At 50.4% G+C, this 22,189-nt stretch overlaps 10 protein-coding genes across 10 annotated transcripts; 7 read left to right on the top strand and 3 right to left on the bottom strand.

The window, feature by feature from the left end:
* Positions 1 to 191: 191 nt before the first annotated feature.
* N7481_011726 (uncharacterized protein) lies at positions 192 to 2,046 on the bottom strand (the record flags this gene model as incomplete). The annotated part of the gene is made up of 4 exons (XM_057270945.1): positions 192 to 511; positions 577 to 1,334; positions 1,388 to 1,816; positions 1,895 to 2,046. 4 exons carry the CDS (start codon positions 2,044 to 2,046, stop codon positions 192 to 194), a joined length of 1,659 nt encoding a protein of 552 aa, XP_057118119.1.
* Positions 2,047 to 3,898: 1,852 nt separating this feature from the next.
* On the top strand, positions 3,899 to 5,891 carry N7481_011725 (amino acid/polyamine transporter I; the record flags this gene model as incomplete). The annotated part of the gene is made up of 6 exons (XM_057270944.1): positions 3,899 to 4,191; positions 4,235 to 4,378; positions 4,426 to 4,508; positions 4,565 to 4,962; positions 5,018 to 5,347; positions 5,406 to 5,891. The coding sequence occupies 6 exons, from the start codon at positions 3,899 to 3,901 to the stop codon at positions 5,889 to 5,891; spliced, it is 1,734 nt and encodes a 577-aa protein (XP_057118118.1).
* Positions 5,892 to 6,498: 607 nt separating this feature from the next.
* Positions 6,499 to 9,341, top strand: N7481_011724 (Sin1 family protein; the record flags this gene model as incomplete). Its single annotated transcript, XM_057270943.1, has 3 exons — positions 6,499 to 6,635; positions 6,727 to 7,200; positions 7,265 to 9,341. 3 exons carry the CDS (start codon positions 6,499 to 6,501, stop codon positions 9,339 to 9,341), a joined length of 2,688 nt encoding a protein of 895 aa, XP_057118117.1.
* Positions 9,342 to 9,956: 615 nt separating this feature from the next.
* Positions 9,957 to 10,760, top strand: N7481_011723 (alpha/beta fold hydrolase; the record flags this gene model as incomplete). The annotated part of the gene is made up of 1 exon (XM_057270942.1): positions 9,957 to 10,760. One exon carries the CDS (start codon positions 9,957 to 9,959, stop codon positions 10,758 to 10,760), a length of 804 nt encoding a protein of 267 aa, XP_057118116.1.
* Positions 10,761 to 11,519: 759 nt separating this feature from the next.
* N7481_011722 (uncharacterized protein) lies at positions 11,520 to 13,956 on the top strand (the record flags this gene model as incomplete). Its single annotated transcript, XM_057270941.1, has 8 exons — positions 11,520 to 11,887; positions 11,914 to 12,232; positions 12,289 to 12,354; positions 12,418 to 12,645; positions 12,699 to 13,196; positions 13,283 to 13,587; positions 13,644 to 13,723; positions 13,784 to 13,956. 8 exons carry the CDS (start codon positions 11,520 to 11,522, stop codon positions 13,954 to 13,956), a joined length of 2,037 nt encoding a protein of 678 aa, XP_057118115.1.
* A 411-nt stretch (positions 13,957 to 14,367) lies between these two features.
* N7481_011721 (uncharacterized protein) lies at positions 14,368 to 15,405 on the top strand (the record flags this gene model as incomplete). The annotated part of the gene is made up of 1 exon (XM_057270940.1): positions 14,368 to 15,405. One exon carries the CDS (start codon positions 14,368 to 14,370, stop codon positions 15,403 to 15,405), a length of 1,038 nt encoding a protein of 345 aa, XP_057118114.1.
* Positions 15,406 to 15,825: 420 nt separating this feature from the next.
* Positions 15,826 to 17,177, bottom strand: N7481_011720 (legume-like lectin family protein; the record flags this gene model as incomplete). Its single annotated transcript, XM_057270939.1, has 6 exons — positions 15,826 to 16,266; positions 16,326 to 16,586; positions 16,661 to 16,742; positions 16,801 to 16,871; positions 16,983 to 17,006; positions 17,076 to 17,177. 6 exons carry the CDS (start codon positions 17,175 to 17,177, stop codon positions 15,826 to 15,828), a joined length of 981 nt encoding a protein of 326 aa, XP_057118113.1.
* Positions 17,178 to 17,567: 390 nt separating this feature from the next.
* On the top strand, positions 17,568 to 17,945 carry tim13 (protein translocase subunit TIM13; the record flags this gene model as incomplete). Its single annotated transcript, XM_057270938.1, has 2 exons — positions 17,568 to 17,693; positions 17,775 to 17,945. The coding sequence occupies 2 exons, from the start codon at positions 17,568 to 17,570 to the stop codon at positions 17,943 to 17,945; spliced, it is 297 nt and encodes a 98-aa protein (XP_057118112.1).
* Positions 17,946 to 18,379: 434 nt separating this feature from the next.
* pkaC (cAMP-dependent protein kinase catalytic subunit pkaC) lies at positions 18,380 to 19,877 on the bottom strand (the record flags this gene model as incomplete). The annotated part of the gene is made up of 4 exons (XM_057270937.1): positions 18,380 to 18,407; positions 18,476 to 18,850; positions 18,929 to 19,182; positions 19,242 to 19,877. The coding sequence occupies 4 exons, from the start codon at positions 19,875 to 19,877 to the stop codon at positions 18,380 to 18,382; spliced, it is 1,293 nt and encodes a 430-aa protein (XP_057118111.1).
* A 948-nt stretch (positions 19,878 to 20,825) lies between these two features.
* Positions 20,826 to 21,992, top strand: N7481_011717 (PRCC domain-containing protein; the record flags this gene model as incomplete). The annotated part of the gene is made up of 1 exon (XM_057270936.1): positions 20,826 to 21,992. The coding sequence occupies one exon, from the start codon at positions 20,826 to 20,828 to the stop codon at positions 21,990 to 21,992; it is 1,167 nt and encodes a 388-aa protein (XP_057118110.1).
* Between the last annotated feature and the right edge of the window lie 197 nt (positions 21,993 to 22,189).

Here is a 22,189-nt window from a genome sequence, read left to right as displayed (position 1 = left end):
GCCGTCAAACGCCTCGAATTACAAGTAGATACCGACTGACTACTAGGTAGGACTGATGATATCCTCCACACGATAATATATTGGTACAACATGTTAGATCTTGATAACTACAACCTTGGAACATGAGGCTTTTTCGAACAAGAATATAAGATCAACATTGTATAGACGTTGTAATTAGGGGCCCGACTCATCTACTCGCCAACTTCACGGTCATCATCCCATCGTACCCACTTCATCACGGACCACCTGAGGGTAGTTTGGCGAATCTTTTTGCCCCAAAAGAAGAATGGAATCCAGCAAATAAGAACACCTCCACAGATAGCAGCCATCTCGCCGTACGCGATATTGTAACCGTGAATTTCCACCCAAGGGTTTGTGTAAAAGCCGAGCAGGAAGCCGAAGGCAGATTTGAAAGCTAGTTGGGTAACAACGATTTCTCCAGCAATGGGGCGATAGCTGTCGATCGTGTACACAAGGGAGACATTGGTAGCTTGGGTGATAGTGAAATTGACTAGACAAGTAAGCCTCTTGGTCAAATAAGGGGATGCAAAAAAGATAGTAGAGTCAATAACTTACTCAATCCAATACCAATAGTTGGAACAATCCAGTGCATCTGATACTTGATACCACATCCGTATAGAGCTAGAGCCAAGGGGCCGGTAATTGCACCGACCATAATGGCTGGAAGACGCATTTCGGGCTCACGAATACCGTTGTTGCGACGGGTGAAGTAATCGGCAACCCAATCGGAGAGGTTTCCACCGAGAACAATACCGAATGCACAGCCAATGATCGCAGAAACGAAGCAAAGTCCGGATTGCCATGCCTCAAACCCGTAAGCGGTTGAAAATGCGGAAGCAACATTTGAGGTGATTGCTGTAATGAAGCCGATAGTTACAGACATAACGAGTGTAGCCCACAAGACAGGAGGTAGAATCAACAGTCCCACTGGTCGGATGGTCATTTGCCAAAGTGATTCATGGGTATATTTGCCATGATAGAGCTTCAGGCCCTGTTTAAAGCCTGGATTACTATCGACATTGGCATCTTGAGGCGCAACCTCATGTTCAGTAGCCTCACCCATGCCAGCTTCTTCCCCCTTGACACTGCGTCGAATGCGGTTACCAGATGGACTGAGGGTAGTAATGGTGCCTGTTGGTGCGAAATTCCGAATGTAAGCCGTCTCTGGGAAAGTGAAATATACCACGAGAGTAACAAAGCCAATCAAGGCAATGGCGACATAGTAAATGTAGCGCCATGGATAAGATTTCACAATGAACCCGTCGACGATGGCACCAGTCGCAACACCGAGATTCAAAGAGGCATTATATAGTCTGGCGTATGTTAGAAGGGCAGAGATAAGGCGGAGTTTAAGCAGGTAACTTACGCTGTAATGGTTCCGCGCTCATGTAGGAAGAAGATGTCGGCAATAGTAATAGGAGCCAAACATTCACCCGCACCGGCAGCAATTCCCATGACGATTCGAGCAACTAAGAAATTCGCGTACTCTTTCGCCACAGCACACCAGATAGCAGTGATGGTATATATGGTGAATGCAGTCACATATACCGGCCGACGACCGTATTTGTTGATGAGAGGCATCCAAATCAGGTTCCCAAGACCTTGGAACAAAGCCGTACAGTTGAAAAAGTAGGCCGTTTTCGCGATCGCCGCCGACATACCGGTCTTTTGCCAATTGGGAAAGAAGTCCTCTGCGGTTTGGACAATGGCGAGTGTAGGACCAGCTGCGAGAAAGTTGCAAAGAACCATCGCGAGGCACACTGCCACCGCAGTATATAGCTTGAACCATCTCGGCCTGTTGAAACAGGATACCAGTCAGACTCGGATATAAGGGATTGCAGAATGCCAAAGAATGTTCATGGGGAGTTGTTACCAGTTAAGAGGATCCTTAGGATCGTCAGACGGGGTAGGAACCAGAATCACCTCGTTGGTATCCTCATCGCGTAGACGGAGATGGCCAAGTGTTTTGACCTGAGCACTCTCCTTCTCATCAAACTTGGCGCTGGACCGCTCTCTTACTTGCATCTTTGTTATCGAACCACCAGAAAGCTTGGACTGGATGCTACCAAAAGGAGTCAGGCTGGCAGCTCGATATATACCTTCATCTTCCCAGACAGCAAACGTCGCGAAGAGCTGCGGGGCCCCACGCCTGCAGTGAATCTGGGGAAATAAGTTGAGGCCCACTTCCCGGGGATGGGGATACTATCACTATCAGCGCGGTGCCAGTGACCTCCCAGGGGCTGGCCTGGCCTGGCCCACCTAGGCACCTGATCTTCTCCTTTGTTTTTGTATAGCCTTGCCCCTTCTGCTGGAGCGTAAAAAGGCCTACAATCCTGCAAAAGGGAGAGTAGACCACCATTCACAAGCTGGAACCACACGCCTCGCAGCAAACACTCAGTACACGAAAATCTTAATCAGTAGCTCATTTTCGTTTCCCAAGAGAAAGAAGTGGAGGGTCGCTGCCGGTATTGCGCGTCAAGAACGCCCTGTGGCGGCCAATGTCCAATCACCCCGCTCGAGATCGGCGCTGCTACCCCGGTACGGGATGCGGCCGTCTTCCAAAGAGTATCCTGAAAAAAGCTTTGTTACTCGAGAATTCGGCCTCAGAGCGGGCCTCCGTGCTGATCAATGGTTGTTGAGCCGATGCTATGCTGATAATTCGTGAGTCCAGACTGACTAGGGGACGACAGACTCCACGTCTTTTTGTCCCAGCCGCCATTGGAAAGCGGGTCGAGCACTTGCAAAAACTGCACATTCGTACTAGATATTGTTTCGCAACGCTTGGCACTCTCCTTCTTTTTTAGTGCAAGTTACCCCTTTGCTGCTTCTATCGAGTAGAATTGTTTATTCTGCCCCCAGCCTTTTTTTGCCAGTACTAAGTTGCTACATTAGTAGGCCGTTCTTTTCGTGACCACCTTGCTCAGCTTGACGATGGTATTATCTCGCTCAACATGTAACTAATAGCCTGGACTCCGATGGAGGATGCTGAATAACTGAGATTAGCATTTGATCTTCAGGTCGTACTATAAATACCGTGATGGGCTTTTTGTGATCTACTGTCTTCCCCAGAGTCACGATATTCTCAACTTGATGGTTTTCACCTTGAACTTGAAGCAATTGAGAGAAATTACGCTAGCCTATCCTATCTAATACTACTAGTACTGCAGTGGCTAGTGGAATTCAGCCATCCCTTGCGTACACTACCAAGACAACGCAGCACTTGGGCTCGTTGTCTCAAAGGAGGCAAATCTTATGTCGCTAGATCGCCAGATGGAGGAGCATCCTTACTTAGAGAGTTTGCATGTGTAAGCGGCTGTTATATTTGCTTGCTCTTGTCACTTGATAACGTTTTCCTCTCATTCGTGATAGCAAGGTAACCACCGTAGGAACTACTAGTAGAAAGGTAATCCTGTGTAACAGTGACATCCCGGGGATGGCACCTAATGACTGCGCTTCCACTCACCAATCCATACTTTAGTACCGTGGTCGCCTAGTCCATTGAGTTAGTAATGTTTAAGGGCTCTCAAACTACCAGACAACTAGTCCATTTTGATATATTGGCACTGAGGATTGGGAAAGAAGTGTCTTTGGCATCGGAGTTTCTTACAATGGTGTGTTCTGCCATTACAGTCATTTCAAACAGGGCCCCATCGAACTATTTTGGCAGTTGCTTATATTTAGCTTTTTTGCATGCTTATCTCGAAGGACTTCTTTACTCTGACTCCTGTGGCTCTATCGATTTTTCTCTCGCATCTTCCCTGCTTCTCGTCTCACTCTCTCCACGCTGCCTGGCTGTGGTCCTTAATCCTCTTCACCGAACCAGATGACTTCCTCGCCGATTGATATATCAAGTGCTTTCTTATCCAATCCTTTCAATATGCAGTCCTATGACATTCGTGTCACTGATTCAGAAGGAAAGGTGTCGCTACAACACCAAGAGAACCTGACGTTATCCGAAGGTGGGCGTGATGATATTCAGCTTCAACGTCTTGGAAAGAAACCTGTTCTCAAGGCGAGTAACTTCTGTCATGATCACCAGAATTTCACTTGCTCACTTTTATTCAGCGTAACTGGGGTGTCCTCTCTGTTCTTGGCCTTGCCTGTACGATCCTCGGGACCTGGGAAGGGTTACTTGCGTAATAATCACCGGAAAAGTACTATTCTGCGTCTGTGTTAACATCGATATAGAACCTTTATACTGTCTTTGACCAAGTCTGCACCCGCTTTCTTCCTCCCCTTCTACGTATAATCTCGTTAACGCAAATAGTGGTGGCTCGGCTGGAGCTATTTACGGCTTCATATTCGTATGGATTGGCACGGCCTGTTATTTTGTGGTCCTGGCGGAGCTTGCTTCAATGTAAACTACAATCCAAGCTCGATGTCCTACCACTAATTGCATGATAGGGCCCCAACATCCGGTGGGCAATACCATTGGTGCGCAATGCTTGGCCCTAAGGAATATAGGAATCTCCTCAGTTATATCACAGGTACTGCGCCATATTTCCTAGACCTATTCACATCATCCGTTTACATATATGGCCAGGTTGGCTCTCTGTTGTTGGCTGGCAAGCTGCCTTCGCCTCGGGTGCTTTCCTTTTCGGAACCCAGGTCCAAGGAGCAGTAGGCCTGGCATACAACAGCTACCATGCTAAAGCATACCAAGGCACTCTCATCATGTGGGCTTTTCTATGTATTGTATTCGCTACGAACATGGTAGGCGGCAGGTTCCTCCCGCGACTTGAGAGCGGACTGTTATATTTCCACATCGTCGGCTTCTTTGGCATCATGATACCTTTGGTTATCAAGGCCCAGCACAAATCAGAGGACCAGGTTTTTGAAGAGTTTCTGAATGGAGGAAGCTTTCCTAATAAGGGTCTTTCTTGGTTCGTGGGACTCAGTGGTGCGGCTTTCGCATTCGGTGGTGGCGATGCCGCTGTGCATGTAAGTGGGACTTCCAATGAGGCTGTCTTGAATTAATATCAACTAAAACTTATAGATGGCCGAGGAATGTGCAAATGCAGCAGCGGCAATTCCGAAAGCGATGATGCTGACGGTCGTGATCAACGGTTGTCTGGGATTCGGGATGCTTTTGACCATGTTGTTTTGTAGCGGCAATATACAAGATGCATTAAGCTCGCGGAGTGGGTATCCTTTTATGGAGATATTTCTTCAAGGCACTGGTTCGATGGGTGGCACGCTTGCAATGGTCTCTGTGCTGCTTTTTGCCGCAGGTTGCTCGATCTTCGGTATGTTGGCGGCGACATCTCGACAATTCTGGTCTTTTTCTCGAGATAAAGGGGTTCCCGGATGGGCTTGGTGGTCCAAGGTAGAAACATACCCAGCAATTTAAAATTCTTCCCACTGATCCAAAATCGTCTTTCCAGGTCAACTCTCGACATCTACCAGTCTCCTCCATCGTATTGACCGTCATTATCGCCGCACTCCTAGGGCTGATCAACCTAGGGTCCAAGCTTGCGCTGGAGGATATTCTATCAATGGCAGTGGCTGGTCTGTATTCTTCATATTTGATAGTCAGTGTACTGCTCCTATATCGACGGTGCAAAGGAGATATTTCTCGGTTTGGCGATGCAACGAGCATGCAGACGAACCTGCCCGGAGCGAGGCTAACTTGGGGTCCCTTCCATGTGCCTGGAATCTTGGGTATACTTGTCAACGGCTTTACAGTGATCTACATAGCCATCATAATATTCTTCAGCTTCTGGCCATCGGAAATGCATACCACAGAAAAAACGATGAGCTACAGCGTTGTGGGAATTTGTGGCGTTGTGGCTCTCGCAATTGCATACTATTCCGTGCGTGCACGACACGTCTATCAAGGGCCAATAATGGAAGTGAGGGAACAGGAATGAGAATGAGTGACTGGGCTTTTCCTGTTGTCTTGATACTTGCGTTGCTTTCTCACGGGGCCGCCTCGACGATGGGCATACATAAGATTCTGACTGAGGTTAATAGTAGCAAATTGACTGACCTTCCGCCACTGGCACTACTAGATTCAATGATTTCAGTGCTCCAAGGGTCGTATAGTACTAGTAGTACCGGTACAAGTAGTACTAGTAGAGACAGTCGACCAGAAGCTACTAGCAGAAAACAAACAAACAACCATGGAAACAAACAAATAGACAAGAGAACATATGGAAACTATTCAGTACAGTGTACACTCTATAGACATTGTATAATTATCATCTAAACCTTGAGGCTTGTAATAGTATTCCAATAATCAAGTACTAGTAATACTAGTAGTAACCCATAGAATACGCTTTGTAGGGCTCGCGGGCTCGCGGGGAAACGATCGGCGCCCGCCACTTCCACTTCGCCCTGCCGCATCCACTCCGCCCTCTACTTCCCTCTTCCCTTCAGCTTTCCTCCATTTGTGCTTCTACTTCTGCTTCTGCTTCTGCTAGGCTGGTCCTGCTCAACTCATTCCCTTTCTCATTCCTACCCATCCTTCTGCTGAGCATGCGCCTTGGGCCTCTGACAACTTCTCCATCCACGAGTACACCGCTATCGAACACTATCCTCTCCCCTGCTGGCGACCAGCTCCTCCCCTCGTTTGGAACCGGGGAATCATGTCGCTCCTTCATAATGAAGAGTAGGTTCCCCTCATACTATTTCTCATTGAATCTCTATCTCCGCCCCTCCTCGCTTTCCCCCTGACACCGTGACGCCCGGCTGACAAGTGCTCAGCTTCGCCATCTGGCAACTCCGCTCCTCATACCTCTCGACGATCAAAGACGGCATCGGTGACCGCTTGATCAACGTCAACAACTCTGTCCTCAACACCCCAGGCTTCCGCGCTGCTGGTTGGTCGGCTGTTGCTACCAACGACACCAGTGCTGGCAGCCTCAAACGCACCTACTCCCCTCCGATCCCAACCACGGCGGCCGTCTCCTCCGAATACTTTCGGCTAGCCGTACGAGATGCAAACGCTGCACGGGATGAGCTACAAGGCCTTGGGTTGGAAGGAGGCGAGGAAGATGAAGGGGGCATGGTGACTGGAAAAAGCAACATGGATTATACAGGCCGAAGGAACCATGCTCGAGGAAAGAAGAAGGGCCGACGCGACCAAAACCAAGAGACACAACCGCCTGTAGTCCCCGAGGATGACGATAGCAGTGACTTGAGCGATGACAGCGACGAGGAGAGTGAAAACTTGCACCGGTATGCTATCAGGCCACCCGTCGATCGCATCGCACGATTTCGTTTGAGATTCTGACAGTTTTAGGTCGGCCGACGCGATCAAATTCAACAAGATGCCCATACGCCGGGACCGAGCCGATTCCTCTCCCATTCGTTCGATTGAACACCGAGAACGACCAGAGGTCATGATCACCTCGCCCTCGACACAGAATGTGGCTAGCCATTACCGCACGGGGTCGCTGGGGACTGCGGTTTCCGGCAAGGAACAACAACGCCCGCGACGAGATACAACAACGAGCAGTGACTACCTGTCAACAGATAACGAGGTCGACTCCCAGAGCTACAAGCCGGGCCAGGTTCAGTTCTCGACGGCTGATCACGCAGTGGATCGTCCTCGCAGACGACGGGAACGGACTGGTAGCCGTGGTGCGGACAGTATCGTCCTAGAGGATTTGCATGAGCAGGATGAGGACTCTGGCGCAGAGTCCGTGGGATCTGCCTTGTCCTCCGAATTTGATGCCACGGCCGGCTCTGGCTCACTGCTGCTAGCTGGAGTCGGCATTAATGGTACATTAAACGCGTCCTCCCCAGTCGTCCTGATGCACAAGCTTCCCGCAAACACTGGGCCTAGCCAGAGCAGCTCTCCGCGTAAATCCAAAACGCCAGCGCCCGAGTTACATGACCTTCCGCCACCGCGGCCTATCAGCACGATTAAGCCAGTCAGCTTGCTCACGAAACAGCTCAAGTCTAGGAAACGAGCTCCGAGCAACCCTGTGGAGAAGTTCATCGTTCTTTCTGGCAAAGACCAGGCTGATCCACTACATCTCAAGATCTATGTTCCATTTTCATCCGATCCTGAAGATCCACTGGATCTACCCCTCACAAGAGAGTCTAAACTTGCAGAGCAACCTGCGATAGTCACTGTTGCCGAGACAATCGGTCTTGCACTGTGGAAATACTCCGAAGAGTCGCGTGATCCATCTATCGACCGAGAGAAACTGACGGTCAACCGATGGACTCTGCGTATGGTCGACGATGGCGAAGTCGAGTACGACTTCCCGGCGCTCGGACGAACACTTCCGATGACAGACTTCACATCGAACAATAACAATGCGGCGAAAATGCGTGGCCGGTCACGAGGCAAACAGTACGACGAGTTCGCACTTGTCGAAGCGACCAATGCAGAATTTGAGGAGAATGAACGACTGTATCCGCAATTCAGCCAAAGTCTTGGGTCTGATGAGGGTGAGCCCCCTGCCAACCTAACGGTTCCGGGTGCCCCAGGCACCTCTCAACCCACTCCGCCAGTCAAGCCCTCAATAGGACGACAGAACCCGATTCTCGGCCAGCCATTCTCCTCCGCATTGAACGACAACACGCTAACGCCAGCGGATCGGCCAATGGTTCCTATTTCGCATGCTACCCCACGCATGGGCGTGACCAAGACCTTGAAGATTCGTTTCGTTAACCTAGAGGCCGCTGCGCATACGATGACCCTCAACCCCTCTACGGACAGCTACATTGCAGAGCTTCTGGACTCAGTGTGTAAGCGCTGGGGTCTCGATAAGGGCAACTACCTCCTCAAGGTGATGGGTTCAAACACCATTGCGCCGCTTGACCGTACCGTGGAGGCATTGGGCAACATCACGGAATTGGACCTAGTCCGCCGACGCTTCGGGGCTGGCCCTCTTACACTCGGCGGCTCACCTGGTAGTTCTTCACCCAATGCCCCACTCCAGGTAGACAGCAACTCCCAAGCAACTTTGAAGAAGGGCAAGAAGGGCGGGAAACCCATGCTGCCTTCATTCTCCCAAAAGCAAGATCCTATTGCCGGCTACTATCGCCGGTACCATGTCTTCCGCAAACAACCCATGACCTTCACTGCTTCGAACCACAGGATTTTGACATTCGATAACGACTATATGCACATGGTGCCTGGAGATACAGGAAAAACAGCGGACACAAAAACACGCTCGATCAATTTCAACGATGTCGTGGGATGTAAGGTCAGCCGTCGGCATCCTAAGAGTTTCCGAGTCGTGGTGCTCCGCGGCAACGAAGCGAACGAACAAAAACGTTACGATTTTGAGGCCCGCAATGCTTTGGAGGCTGTCGAAATCGTGGATGAGATTAAGAAGAACATGTCACAATATCGTATATGATCCAGGCCAGCCTTGCTGAAGGTTTTAGCTAGTCCTTGTGTGTTTTCAATTGCACTGGATCAATCATGGGGAAACGGGGGGGATACCACATCGTATCTGTATCTGGGTGGCTGGTCTGGTGTTTTGCATCTTTGGTTACAGTCAATTCGAGTCTTGAAGATTTCGACTTGTTTCACTTTTTCTTCCTAGCTGGCATTTTGATTCTTTGATTGCGCAAGCGACCCCTGGAATAAATAGGGTTCTCCTTCATGCACCACTCGAATATCACACAACAAGCCACTGTATGCGCGAATGACTCTTCAAAAGCCTAGACTTAAGACCACACAACTATACATAGAATCCCTTGCTATCTGAAACATAGTGCTAGCAACTTGGCGATTCGATGTGGCTAGACGCTTCCTTTGGCCCCCATATACATCAGGGGCCGGTCCACGCAGGGACTGGACTAGAAAGTTGTAAGCCAAACCTTGTAAGCCACCTAACATCTTGTAGCCCGAAAGAAGAGCCTACGAGCCGAGCCTTGCTGTCAAACTTGAACCTTGGAATATCCACGTCCCATCTCAGACACCGTGGAACTACCAATAACTCCCAGCGCACCGCACCGGCACCCACAAAATGGCCACCGACAAAGAAGCACGCCCAGCACAACCAAGCCTCTTCTTCCAATCTCACAACGAAAAGGGGACAGAAACAATCCTCCTCATCCACGGCGCATGCGGTAGCAGCAAAGAATGGGACGATGTAATCCCCCACCTAACCGATCAAAACTACCACGTCCTCGCCCCAGACTTACCGATGCACGGCCAATCCGTCTCAATCAAGCCCTTCAACCTCGACACAGCCACCGCCAGCATCTTACATATCATATCCGCACACGCAAAAAATGGCACCGCGCATCTAGTGGGTCTCAGTCTAGGCGCTCACATCGGTGCATGTATCGCCGAGCGCGCGGTGCCGGGCCAAATATCCTCAGCGATATTGTCGGGGTATAATACTCTTGCGCCGCCAAAGATGCTTATGCCTCTGATTATGCCGTCGATTTTCATGCTACATCATACGGTCCAGATGCTCACGCAGTTTCAGACGGAGATGAAGCATTTGCAGACTGGGCAGTCGTCTTATGGACTTATTTATGAGGTTGGTCGGACGCTTTGTGAGCCGCGGCCGCTTGGGAAGATCGCCGTGCGGACGCTGGTGGTTGCAGCGCAGAAGGATTCGCTCTTGCAGAAGGATAGTCTTAATTCCGCGAGGAAGTTGTTTGCGGCTGTGGAGGGGGGTAAAGAGGGTGGGAGTCGGGTGGTGCTTCATCACGGGATTCTACATGCGTGGCATATGTTTGAGCCTGTATTGTTTGGGGAAATGGTTGTCAAGTGGGTTGGAGGGGAGAAGATCAGCAGTGATTTCGAGGATATTGAGTAAAGGGATCTAGATACTAGTATATACTACCTATGGCCCATTGTATTGGGCAGAAATCTGCACACTGGTAATTAATATTAGGTAGAGTTCCATATAAAGGGGCTTGTATATGAACTTGAAGTAAATTGAATGAGTTCCATCAACTGGATGTCAAATGTCAAATGTCAAAAGAGAAGGAAAAAGGAAAGTGTTGGGTGTGTGAGGCACCCCATTCCGCTGGCTTCACTTTGTGTAGATAGCACTGGCACTCTCGAGTCTCCTGATAGCTTCATCTTCCGCAAGGTTCGGCCTAAATAACGAATAGAGGAGATAAACCCATTAAGATTGTACAAGATAGACTTGGCAAAGTGGGACCATGTCAGCAAGGTGCCTAACTCCGGGGCTAAACAGCCACTACTCTCCAAGTCTCCAACATGCCCCAACAAAACTCCAAGGGGATAGCCGTTGACGAATGTGAGATTATGATTTTAATCACCTGTAGTTTCCCCTTGGAGAATTTCAATCTAGATAAGAGGTCCATTTAGGGCTTGGTTATGGGGATTGTAATGAAAGGTCTGAGTGTTGACTCCTTGATAACGATCAAAAGACTCCAAAGTTTCGACTTGTCATAGAAATGGAGTTCTTACTAGTAGTATTGCGATAAGCCGTTTCTGTTGGAACAAAGAAGCATATATACTTATGAAGTAGGGAAGCCTTTATAAAGATTCAGCTGACCACAAAACCAGTGTGCAATATAGTACTCTTCGGTCGATGTTAGTTAATATGACCCAATTCCGTCGACAATGTGTGAGGGTCTCCATGGAAGCTCTGAGTTTAGTTTCTTCCCTGGGTATATTCAGCCCAGTCAACGCCTTGGGTTCTGCGCAAGGAAAGACTATAGAGCTCAACGAAGTTCCCTACTATGTTGGCAATGTGGCTGTGTCCCAGATATTGGACGTACCTGTGTCAATCTATGAAGAACTGTGCATATCCGATATTGATATAATCCCTTTGACGGTCATCTCTAGCAATGCATCAAGCTTCACAGGTCAAGAGCTAGATGAAATTGTGTCCGACTATATGCACAGAGATGATGTGTTTAACACCGCATTCTTGAAAGGTACCAATCCTCTAAGTCTCTCGCAGGTCTTGTAATACTAGACATATTGCTAACAAGGATCCGGCCATTAGCCATTTATGTGGCATACAATGGAGATGGAACCCCGTCCGTCGAGATACGGCCAACATCTCCTACACTCCTTAACAACGGCAATTCGCTGTTCATGGCCTCACCGGAATATGCCAACAGGGGACTAGAACGTACAGCAAGGGCTCGTCTTACACAATCTCTCCCGATCGGCCCCTACTTTGTTTCAGCGAAAACCGGCAAGATATTCAAGGCTCATAGGCTTTACTCAGATGATAACCAAGCCTTCCTTGAGCCAGCTATCAGCGACGAGGAGGGCGGGTTCATCCCACTAGCCCCGGGATTTCAGGTAGCGCAAATAAGGAGACTCTGTTTAGCCAGGTCGACCAAGCTAACTTCTTACAGGGACATAGTGTTGCAGTTCCATCACGGTTATACTATACTGCTACGCCAGAGAATCCATTGGCCGGTGTGCGTATCACGAAAGGAAATGTTCTTCAAGCTATTACAAGCAAAGTTCTTACTCCTTTATAGCTCCGACTTGGCGTCAAGGACATCTTTCACGTCAAGGGTCTGCGAACAAGTGGCGGCAATCGCGCATACTACTCACTCTATGACGAACGCAACACCACCGGCCCAGCTATTCAAAGTCTTATTGACCAAGGCGCAGTATTTATTGGAAAAATGGGAACCGTTCAATTTGCCAACGGCGATAACCCAACTGCGGACTGGGTTGATCTCCACTGTCCCTTCAATCCTCGGGTGAGCATTTTGTGCCTTAACCCCAAGCCAGATTTTACTAACGGTTCTGCAAGGGCGACGGATATCAATACCCCAGCGGCTCCTCAACAGGTCCAGGCGCAGGTATGGGATCCTACGAATGGCTCGACATTGCGGTAGGAAGTGACACGGGCGGTTCGATGCGCGGCCCAGCTGGTGCCCAAGGCCTTTTCGGAAATAGACCCTCTACCGGTGCTGTAGACCTGGATGAAGTCATTCCTCTTTGCTCTGGTCTTGATACTGCGGGAGTATTTGCTCGCAGCGCCGAGTTGTGGTCGCGTGTCGTTCATGCTTGGTATAAGCGATTCGATGGCCGATTTGACTCCTACCCAAAGTCCATTTTGTACCCCGAGAGCTCTTTCACTGCAGAGGCTATTAACAACACGAATGCTTCGGACTTGATTGAACGTTTTGTTACTCAATTTGAGGCCTTTTTGGGTACAAAACGGACTGCAGTTGATGTTCGTGGATCCTGGAATACGACGCGTCCTGCTAACTCGACGGCAACGTCTTTGGATGATTTGCTTCATTATGTGAGTACCATTCTCCGACAACCGTATAGCAAAGTCAAATTCAATGGCCAAAGTTTACATTGGTTGTCTAACTTTTGCTTAAATAGACCTACGGAACCCTCATCACTGTTTACCAATGGCTTCACCTAGGCGTGCCCTTTTTTGCCGATTACGCGAAAAAGCACTCAGGACGTACCCCATATGTCAACCCAGGTCCTCTCCTACGCTGGAATCTCGGGAAAGAATCTGGGCAACAAGGATTTGACACGGCCTGGAATAATAAGACCTTCTTCATGGACTGGTGGAATAGTCCAAGTGGATTCGGCGCTCGAAACAACGAAACCTGCTCTGAGTCAGTGTACATTTATCCAAATAGTGTTGGAGCAGTGAGCTACCGCGATGAATATTTGGGGTAGGTTGGAGACCGCAGTATCTAATTTTACAAAGACATGCTAACGAGTGTTGTAGAGGCCCAACTGCCCCGTATTGGGGAATGAGCGACAGCAACATCGCTGTCTTTGCTAGTGTGCCTGACCTGGTCGTTCCGAGTGAGTATTGTATCATCATGTTGAACTCTTCCGCAGAATGTAATGCTAACTGCTTTTTAGTCGGGGAGGTTCCCTACAACAGTACTAAGAGTGGTAAGGTGGAATATCTCCCTGTTACAATGAGCTTGGTTGCTGCCCGAGGGTGCGATCTCATGTTAGCCAACATGGTCGAGCAAATGGAGCAAGACGGTCTTCTTCGTCCGGTCTCAGTTGGAACCAGATTGTATCTCTAGAGGCTGTTCTAGCAGAACATATTGTGCAGACCTGTTGAAATTGGTCACCTACAGAGGTTATCCCAGAGCAGGTGACGACAAGATAACCTTGGGAAATGGGTTAATATAGGAGGTCAGGCAATCTTACGGTGTGATGTTGGCAAATTTATTTAATAAGTGGAAATCCGGTGGCTGTAGCCTTACGCTTAAACAACCTAGAGGTAAATGTTTGCCAGGGATATTTCGATGGTTAAGGTAAGGTTGGCCCAGATCGGCCCGATAAGAAGCTCCGCGGCGATCATCCAAGTGGGACATCAAATTCCTTCCACCACAACTCCCGATGTCACTTCTACCACCATGAAATAACATAAACAACACACAATATGACATCAAATCCACCGGAGACTGACGGACCCCCGTCCGCACCAACAGATGACTACACCTCATCCCAGCGCAGCAAAGGCCGCTTCCGCTTCAAAAGCTCCTCCACAAAACACTCCTCCTCCTCCACCACCCACAAAAGAGATCGCAGCCGAGATCGTAGTCGAGAACCAGATCGAGACCGGGCCAACCGATCCTCCCACCGCTCCTCCCGCCACAGACACCGTGACCGAACACACACCCGCCATCGCACGCGCACGCGCAGCCGCTCCCCATCCCCCCCTCAACCCCTCAAACTACGACCCCCTAGACGGCGAAGCCGCCTTCCGCGAATCCCTCTTCGACGCCCTAGGCGACGACGAAGGCGCCGCATACTGGGAATCCGTCTACGGCCAACCAATCCACAACTACGCCGTTCCAGAGATTCCCAAGGGCCCCGATGGCGAACTAGAGCGCATGGACGAGGAGGAATATGCGACGTATGTGCGCGCGCAGATGTGGACGCGGACGAGGGAGGGTATGATGGCTGAACAGGATCGATTACGTGCTGAGCGGCGTAAGGCGAAGATTCGTGAGGAGGGACAGCAGCGGCAGCGTGGGAGGGATGCAGAGAGGGATGCGTTTGAGAGGGCTATGGAGGATAGTCTTAGGCGTGGTCAGGAGAGGAGGAAGGGGAAGGCTTGGGTTGGGGTTTGGGGGAGGTATTTGGAGGGTTGGGAGGGGGTTCAGAAGGCTGTGCTTCAGTGTCAGGATCCATCTACTGCTGCTGCCGATGGTGGTGATGGCGAGGAAAAGAGTGGTGGGTCGACTGCTGCTACGCCGTTACGAAACTTGCTGTTTTGGCCTGTTGAGTCTGGGAAACGGTGTGATGTGACGCCCGCTGCTGTGGAGGAGTTTCTGAAACATGCGCCGGAGGGAAATCTACTGTCTACGCTTAAGGTGGAGCGTGTGCGGTGGCATCCAGATAAAATCCAGCATCGATATGGGGTGCTCGGGGTTGATGAGAAGGTTATGCGCAGTGTGACTGAGGTCTTTCAGATTGTGGATCGAATGTGGAATGAGGAGCGGGAGAGAGTTGGGAAGAGCTGAATGGGTCTCTCAAGAATACCTACTATCATTTGGTAGTAGACGAACTCGGAGGATGGAATTTTGATATCCACCGGATATAGTCCTGGACACTCGCCATCGACGGGCATGTTGCATTTTACAGCGTTTTATAGATAGCATTTAGGATACCCAGACCACTTTGCTGGTACTACAACTTTGGAAACAATAAGATTTCCCAATAACGAGAATTGTCATGACTGGTTTCATTTCAATAGAAGAGAAAAAGCTGCCTAAAAGGGAGTAAACGTGGACGTAAGGCACCAAACGTAGCGCAGATAATCAAAGCTTTCACAGGCTATGCAAGACAAACGTTCGACAGCCAGAAACAACTCATCCCCTGAACGAACGGACTGATGTTCATTTTGATATCTCAAATAGATATAGGCTAAGCGCGGCTTTTTCTTAGAACCGCGAAGACCGCGCCTTGGTGCGGTAGACGGTGTAGCCAAAGTAGGCGCCGACAATAGCACCGAAGAAGAGGATGACCTTGAACAGGAACCATGTCCAGCTACCCTTCTCCTGCGGCGCCTTGTTACCACCACGGCCGCGGCTGCTGCTGTCCTTTCCTCCGGTTGATTGGTCACGGTTATTGCCCTTGACATGGTACAGGTTCTCGGCCTTGACGGAGACAATGTCATGGTTGTCGCTCAGTTCGCCCGTCTCGGCGGAGAAACCCAAGTAGGCGACGGAGGGGATCGCGATGCTGGCGTCCTCGGGAGTCAGGCTGAAGCAATTGGTCCAGGTGTCCTCAGACTTGTATTGCAGGTCCAGGGTAAGGGACTTGTCCTGGAAGTAGGTGAGACGAAGCTTGGTGGGGACAGGAGCGTTGCGGAGTCCACGGGCCTGGAAATAGCGTTAGTCTTGATTAATAGCTAGCAGTGCAGAGCAAATAGCTAACTTACAGAGCATCCGGCCAGCTCGTTAGCCTTTCCGTCGTGGGCCTGATCGTAGGTGGTTTCACCGTCGCCCATCATGGCCATGACGTAGGGGAATGATACGCCGGGACGGTTGTTCTTGTAGGTATCGACAAAGATACCAAGGCCCTCGAATTTGTCTTGCGATCCAAAAACGGGACCTTGGGTTCCGCGCTGTTTGGTGAGCCACATGGCAAATCCATCACCGTGTAGGTTGCCGTCACCGTGAACCTCGAATTCGGTCTCGATCTGGATGTGATGTAAGGAATGGATCCAAAAAGTGGGAGATCTTTCGTTTCTTTCTCTTTTTGATCAGTTCTTACCTGCCAATTAGTGGCCGTCAGAGGCACGCGGGAGAAGATCCATCCTTGTTGAGAGGGTCGATCGGCCGTCAGGCGAATATACCTGCGCGGAAATATGAGTATATGAGATCTTCCAAGCCAGGGTTTCACAGCAAGCTTACTTGTCGGCCCGAATCACAGTATCGCCTCCGAAGTCGAACCAGCGGCTTTGGAAGTCCGAGTCTAGGTATGGCTGTCGCGAGCTGTCAACAAAGGCATTCTCCGAGTATAGCGGGTGGGAAGCGAGCAAAGGGCGACTAGAGGTTGTAATCGTAGTAGACGACAAGCTGAAAGGGTATCATACCGGAGCGAGACTGTGAGTGCGGAGCTATACAATATCAATATCAATATCAGTACCTCGGTTCCGCAAAGGTGTCAATAAACAAGTAGAACTTACCGGGATGCTTCTGATATTAGGATCATCGCCGTCATAGGCACTCGTCGGAACGGCAGCGAGTCCGGCAAGGCAGAGGAGGGAAGAAATGGCAGGGAAACGCATGTTGAGGTTTAAATTAGGACCCAATTGGTAGGGTAGCTCAAGGATAGACCGGGGTGGGAGCGGGGATGATTGGGAGATGGGAGTTACGGTGTCGCCAGGACCCGAAAACCCAGGAATTGAGAGAAGATGAATTGAAGAGAGACGGCGAAAGAAAGGCGGAGAGAGCGAAGGCCGAGGATCGGGGAGAAGTGGAAAGAGAGGGAGAAGTTGATGGGTTATTGTGTACTGCGACTCGGTGATGCGGTAAGGTGTCCACTTAATGCGCGTGGGTGTGGCTGTGGCTGACCAACTGCGCCACACCCTGCAGCTCTCTTCAAATCTTCGAGCCTCAACTTGCTCTCTGCCCTTCCCTCATCTCCCTCCACACATCACCCTCACTTCCTACACATCATGTCTCTATTCGGTTCCGGCTCTGCTTCTCCCGCTCTTCCTAAGTCCGGCTCGGACGTCAAGGCCGGCATCGTCCAGCAACTTCAGCAGGAATCCGCCATGAACAATGCCCGTCTCTTGATTGAGGTACGTCATTCTCTTTTCTTTCTTCCCCCCCCCCTGCTGTCGCCTTCATACCTCCCCATACTAATTCCATTTCCACTCTAGAAAATCAACGAGAACTGCTTCGATGCCTGCATCCCCGCCCCCGGTTCCTCTATGTCCTCCCAGGAGAGCGGCTGCATCTCCAGCTGCATGGAAAAGTACATCCAGCTTTGGAACATCTCCAGCAAGACCTACATCTCCCGCCTTGGTCAGGAACACAAGCGCATGGCTTAAATGCATCTTCCCTACAAAATAACAAGGATACTCGATGCAATTGAATAATATGGAGGAATATGGTGGTGGCATGTCAAAAATGGACAACCCCGATGGAAGATCCATCCATGATGGATCGTGTACGAATAGAGACGGCCTTGAAGCCCGTGTACATTATGGGCGAGGTTCTCTGATTTGAGATGGCCCGGAGTCAACAATGATAGAGGTCAATGGTACCGTGACACCTCCCCCTTTGTATATGGAACCAAATAAGAAAAAAAAAAGAAACTCAATTCCAGTTGCTATAATATGAGGAAGTAGGTTTTCGATATATAAGTATCATTCCGGTTTTCACCGCCGGCTACCATGCCGGTTGTCCAAAGCCAAGCCCCCGCGCGAGTCGCAATCGCCGCAATCGCGGGCTTTTCATCTCGTCATAAATCGTACAGGCACTCTTAGAAGTCGGGGAATAGATGTCCATATCTGGAATGCGTTAGTTCAGGTCGGTCCGAGGAAGCTTGATCAGAGGGGGAAGGAAGGGGGATACGTACGCATCTTCGCCGTCGTTACCGTAGTGCTCCGTCTCTTCGGGATATTTGTCGTACTGGCTGGCATCGCCCTGGCCACCACGGATCGGTGGGATATAGGGTGCGTCGATATCCTTGCGGGCCAGTCGGTCCCAAGTGACCTCGGCAAACCACGCATGATTCTTAACGTCGTCGGGACCTCCGTGCAGGTTACCCAGTCGCTTGGTGAGATCCGCGGTGATCAGTTGTGACAGCAGATCGACGGCATCATCGTGCAAGTAGGGTGGGTACTTGACCTTGCCCTTCAGGATGTTCTCGTAGATCCGGACAGGAGATCCGCTGTCCCAGAATGGCGTGAACCCGCACAGCATTTCAAAGATCAGGATTCCCAATGACCACCTGCATGTGAAAGTTAGGCAAGGTGAAGGCAACGAAAGGAAAGGAAAGGAAAGGAAACAAAGGATATGCTGAGCTTACCAATCTACAGACTTATTATAGCCCTTGGATGAAACCACCTCGGGAGCGAGATAATCGGGGGTTCCGCATAGTGTCCAAGTAATATCCGGGACCTCCTTAGCAAAGCCAAAATCGGTGATCTTCAGATGACCATGACGATCAAGGAGGAGATTCTCGGGCTTCAAATCACGATAAATAACCTGATGTTGGTGCAGGTACTCCAGAGCGAGGGTGACTTCTGCAGCGTAGAATTTGGCGACTGGGTTGGGGAATCGCTGTCGTGAGGGGTTAGTGATGAATGGGGCGGGGTTTCCTTGCCAGCCACGGGCCTTACCTGGGATTTGCGCAGAAGACTGAAGAGTTCACCACCCTCAACAAAGTCCATCACCATGTAGAGGTTACGCGAGTCTTGCCAGGTACCCCAAAGGGTCACGAGGAACGGATGGCGGACACGGTTGAGCATGCGACGCTCGTCGTTGGTGTGCTCGATCTGTTTCATCTTGACGACCTGAGCCTTTTTCAGCACCTTCATGGCATAGAAGCGGTGGTTGTGCTTCGACTGGACCAGGTGCACGCGACCGAAGCTCCCAGTTCCTAGAGTGCGCTGCAGAAGAAAGTCCTCTTGGGAGTATTTCCCTTTGGTGGTGCGCTCCTTCTGCTGGGCATTGGCCGGGGCATTCTGGGCCGACTGGGAGCTCGGCTTGTGCTCCCCTTGAGCATTGGCCGGGCTATTTATGATGTTGTTAATGCTGGCGGCATTGGACTGGCCCTGGTGGTGCGGAGATGCTTGTGATGAGGCGTCTGGTTGCATGGAGGCGCCTTCAGTGTCCTGGTTGGGATCGTTGGTGTGGGAATCGGCTTGAGGTTGTTGTGCTTGACCTGAATGGTGATCGGTGCCAGACAACTCGGACGAGAGGGTTTGCGAGTCCTTCGTGCGCCGCTTCTTTAGCAGGCCTCCTAAGCTCGGCATGGAGGTGGAATGTTTCACTCTTTTCCTTTTCCTTTCCCTTTTTTTTTCAAAGAAAGGCCAAGGCCAGAAGGGGAGGTCCGGAGAGGTGGGGAGGGGCAACGGCCAGAATGACGCATTGATCTCGGCTGCCCGGGGTTGGACCGACGAGCTCCGGCTCCACCAGTGTTGGATTTGAGATGAAGTAGGTGTGATCTTTGGTTTTTGGTTTTAATCTTTGATCTTTGATCTTGCTTCTTGATCCTTGAGAATAGTAAAAGATGATAGTGGGAGTGGTTGTGGTTGTGACGAGTTCAAGTTTATTAGGTTAGGGCACCGCACCTGCCGCAAACCGTCTCAGTGACCTCGCAAAAGCAAAGGGACACTCACTAGACTACGGTATACTATACTATACGGAGTATCATATGTATAATTATATGCTAGATTTCAACATACGACACTACGTAGTCTGCTGAACTGATGTTCCTCACAATGCTGCCTATAGCGACGGAGTTACCCTCCAAAGGAAACCGGATGACGCTGATGACGTTACGATTCAATTCGGTGCTGCCCTGGGGGGTGTAAGACCCGATAAGCTCGTTGCATGCGGATCATGGAAAAAAGCCAATTTGGTTAAGCTCTCAGTTGGGGAGAGAGGACCGAGTACCCAGCTGAATTGAGTCTTGTCAATTTTGGCTTTGGTCTTCGTGTTCAAGTTGGTTTTGTCTTTGGTGTTTTTCTGGTTTGGTTTGGGTTGGGGGGGGGAATTTGGCTGAATCTAGTGGAGTCTTGGCACTCCACAGATCGGATTATGTCAGATTCACGTGTTTTAACATCCTCAGGCAACAAGGCACTAAGGCAGTAAGGCCCTCAGGTGTCGAACATTATCTCCATCAGCCATCGCAAGGTGGATACCTTCAAGTTCACCCAACACATTTAACCCACCACCCACCTTCCCTCCTCTCTTTCACGATGGCGCTGGTAGCCTACTCTGACTCTGAAGGCTCGGACGCCGAGCCCGACACTAAGCCCGCACCCCCAACCAAGAATAACGAGTCTGGAGGTTTTGCCGTCGACCGCAGCAACCCGCGCAAGATTCGAGTCGCCCTCCCAGAGCTCAAGCCTGACCCTTCAGCTGACAAGGATTCCGATGATGGCCCCGCGCGCAAAAAGCCTCGAGTTGGTGGAGGCGGTGGTGCCTTTTCTGGCTTCAGCTCCTTCCTGCCAGCTCCCAAACGTACAGCGGAAAAAAAGACACCCATAGCTTCCACACGGAAGCCCTTCAGTCTTAAAACAGGCGCAGAGCGTGGATTCGACAGGGAAGCAGATACCGAGATGAAATATCATACAGAGCCCAGCACCGGCGCAGATGGAGGAGGCGCCCCCACATCGGGCAGTCTTGAACAGTCGGCTTCAAAGTCCAACAGTGCAGCCGCAACCCACACTCCGATCGGCGAGGTCAAACTGCAAGGAAATCCAATGATGTTTAGACCATTGTCTGTTGGTCGCCCGCAAAAGAAGAAGAAGACCACTGCGGCCGCCGCTCAGCCGTCACTCTCGGCGTCAGCTCCCGCAGCAGCAGAACAGCAGCCCACCGCAACGGCATCAGCTGCAAGTACTGCACCGCCTCCCCCGAAACCTAAAGTCAGCCTCTTCTCTCTATCCTCAGAAGAGATTTCATCCACAACCGACGCCTCGTTATCAGCCGGAGCCGGAGCCTACGAGCCACTAGTTTATGAGGCAGAAACACCATCAGCCGGTCCTACGCTCGCACCTGAATCTACCGCTCCTGAACCCGACTATGCGCCAGCAAATCCTGTATCATCTTCATTGAACAACATCGCCAATGACCTGAATCTCTCCAAGTCCGAGCGCCGCCAACTCTTTGGTCGCAATGCGCCCTCTGCAGACTCGCGAGTCCTTACGTTTAACACAGACCAAGAGTACGCGCATAACCAAGCTTTAGCCGAAACAGAACTTGCCGCGACTCAGCATAATCCTGTTCGTGCCATCGCACCCGGCAAGCACTCCTTGCAACAATTGGTCAATGCAGCAGCTTCGCAGAAGGATGCTTTGGAAGAGAGTTTTGCTTCGGGTAGGAGGAATAAAAAGGAGGCTGGGTCGAGATATGGGTGGTAATCATTGCATGCATATGACGTTTATTATTATTGTACTATTTTATACTATTGCTTTAAAGATACCAATACCAAGTTTGATATGTGTGGATTCTGAACTCTCGGTGTGATGGTAAACTCGAAAACATGTCCCCACTTCCCCTACCACTACAAGTTATCCAATTCCAGTTTTCAATATGAAAGTTCTGGGGTTGAGGCGCA

This window comes from Penicillium waksmanii, assembly GCF_028829765.1.
Source record: "Penicillium waksmanii strain IBT 27052 chromosome Unknown utg000009l:1.0-4314994.0:1.0-4318279.0, whole genome shotgun sequence".
NCBI classification, from domain to species: Eukaryota; Fungi; Ascomycota; class Eurotiomycetes; order Eurotiales; family Aspergillaceae; genus Penicillium; species Penicillium waksmanii.
The sequence above is the reverse complement of the archived record's forward strand: the minus strand, read 5'-3'. Positions and strand labels throughout refer to the sequence as shown.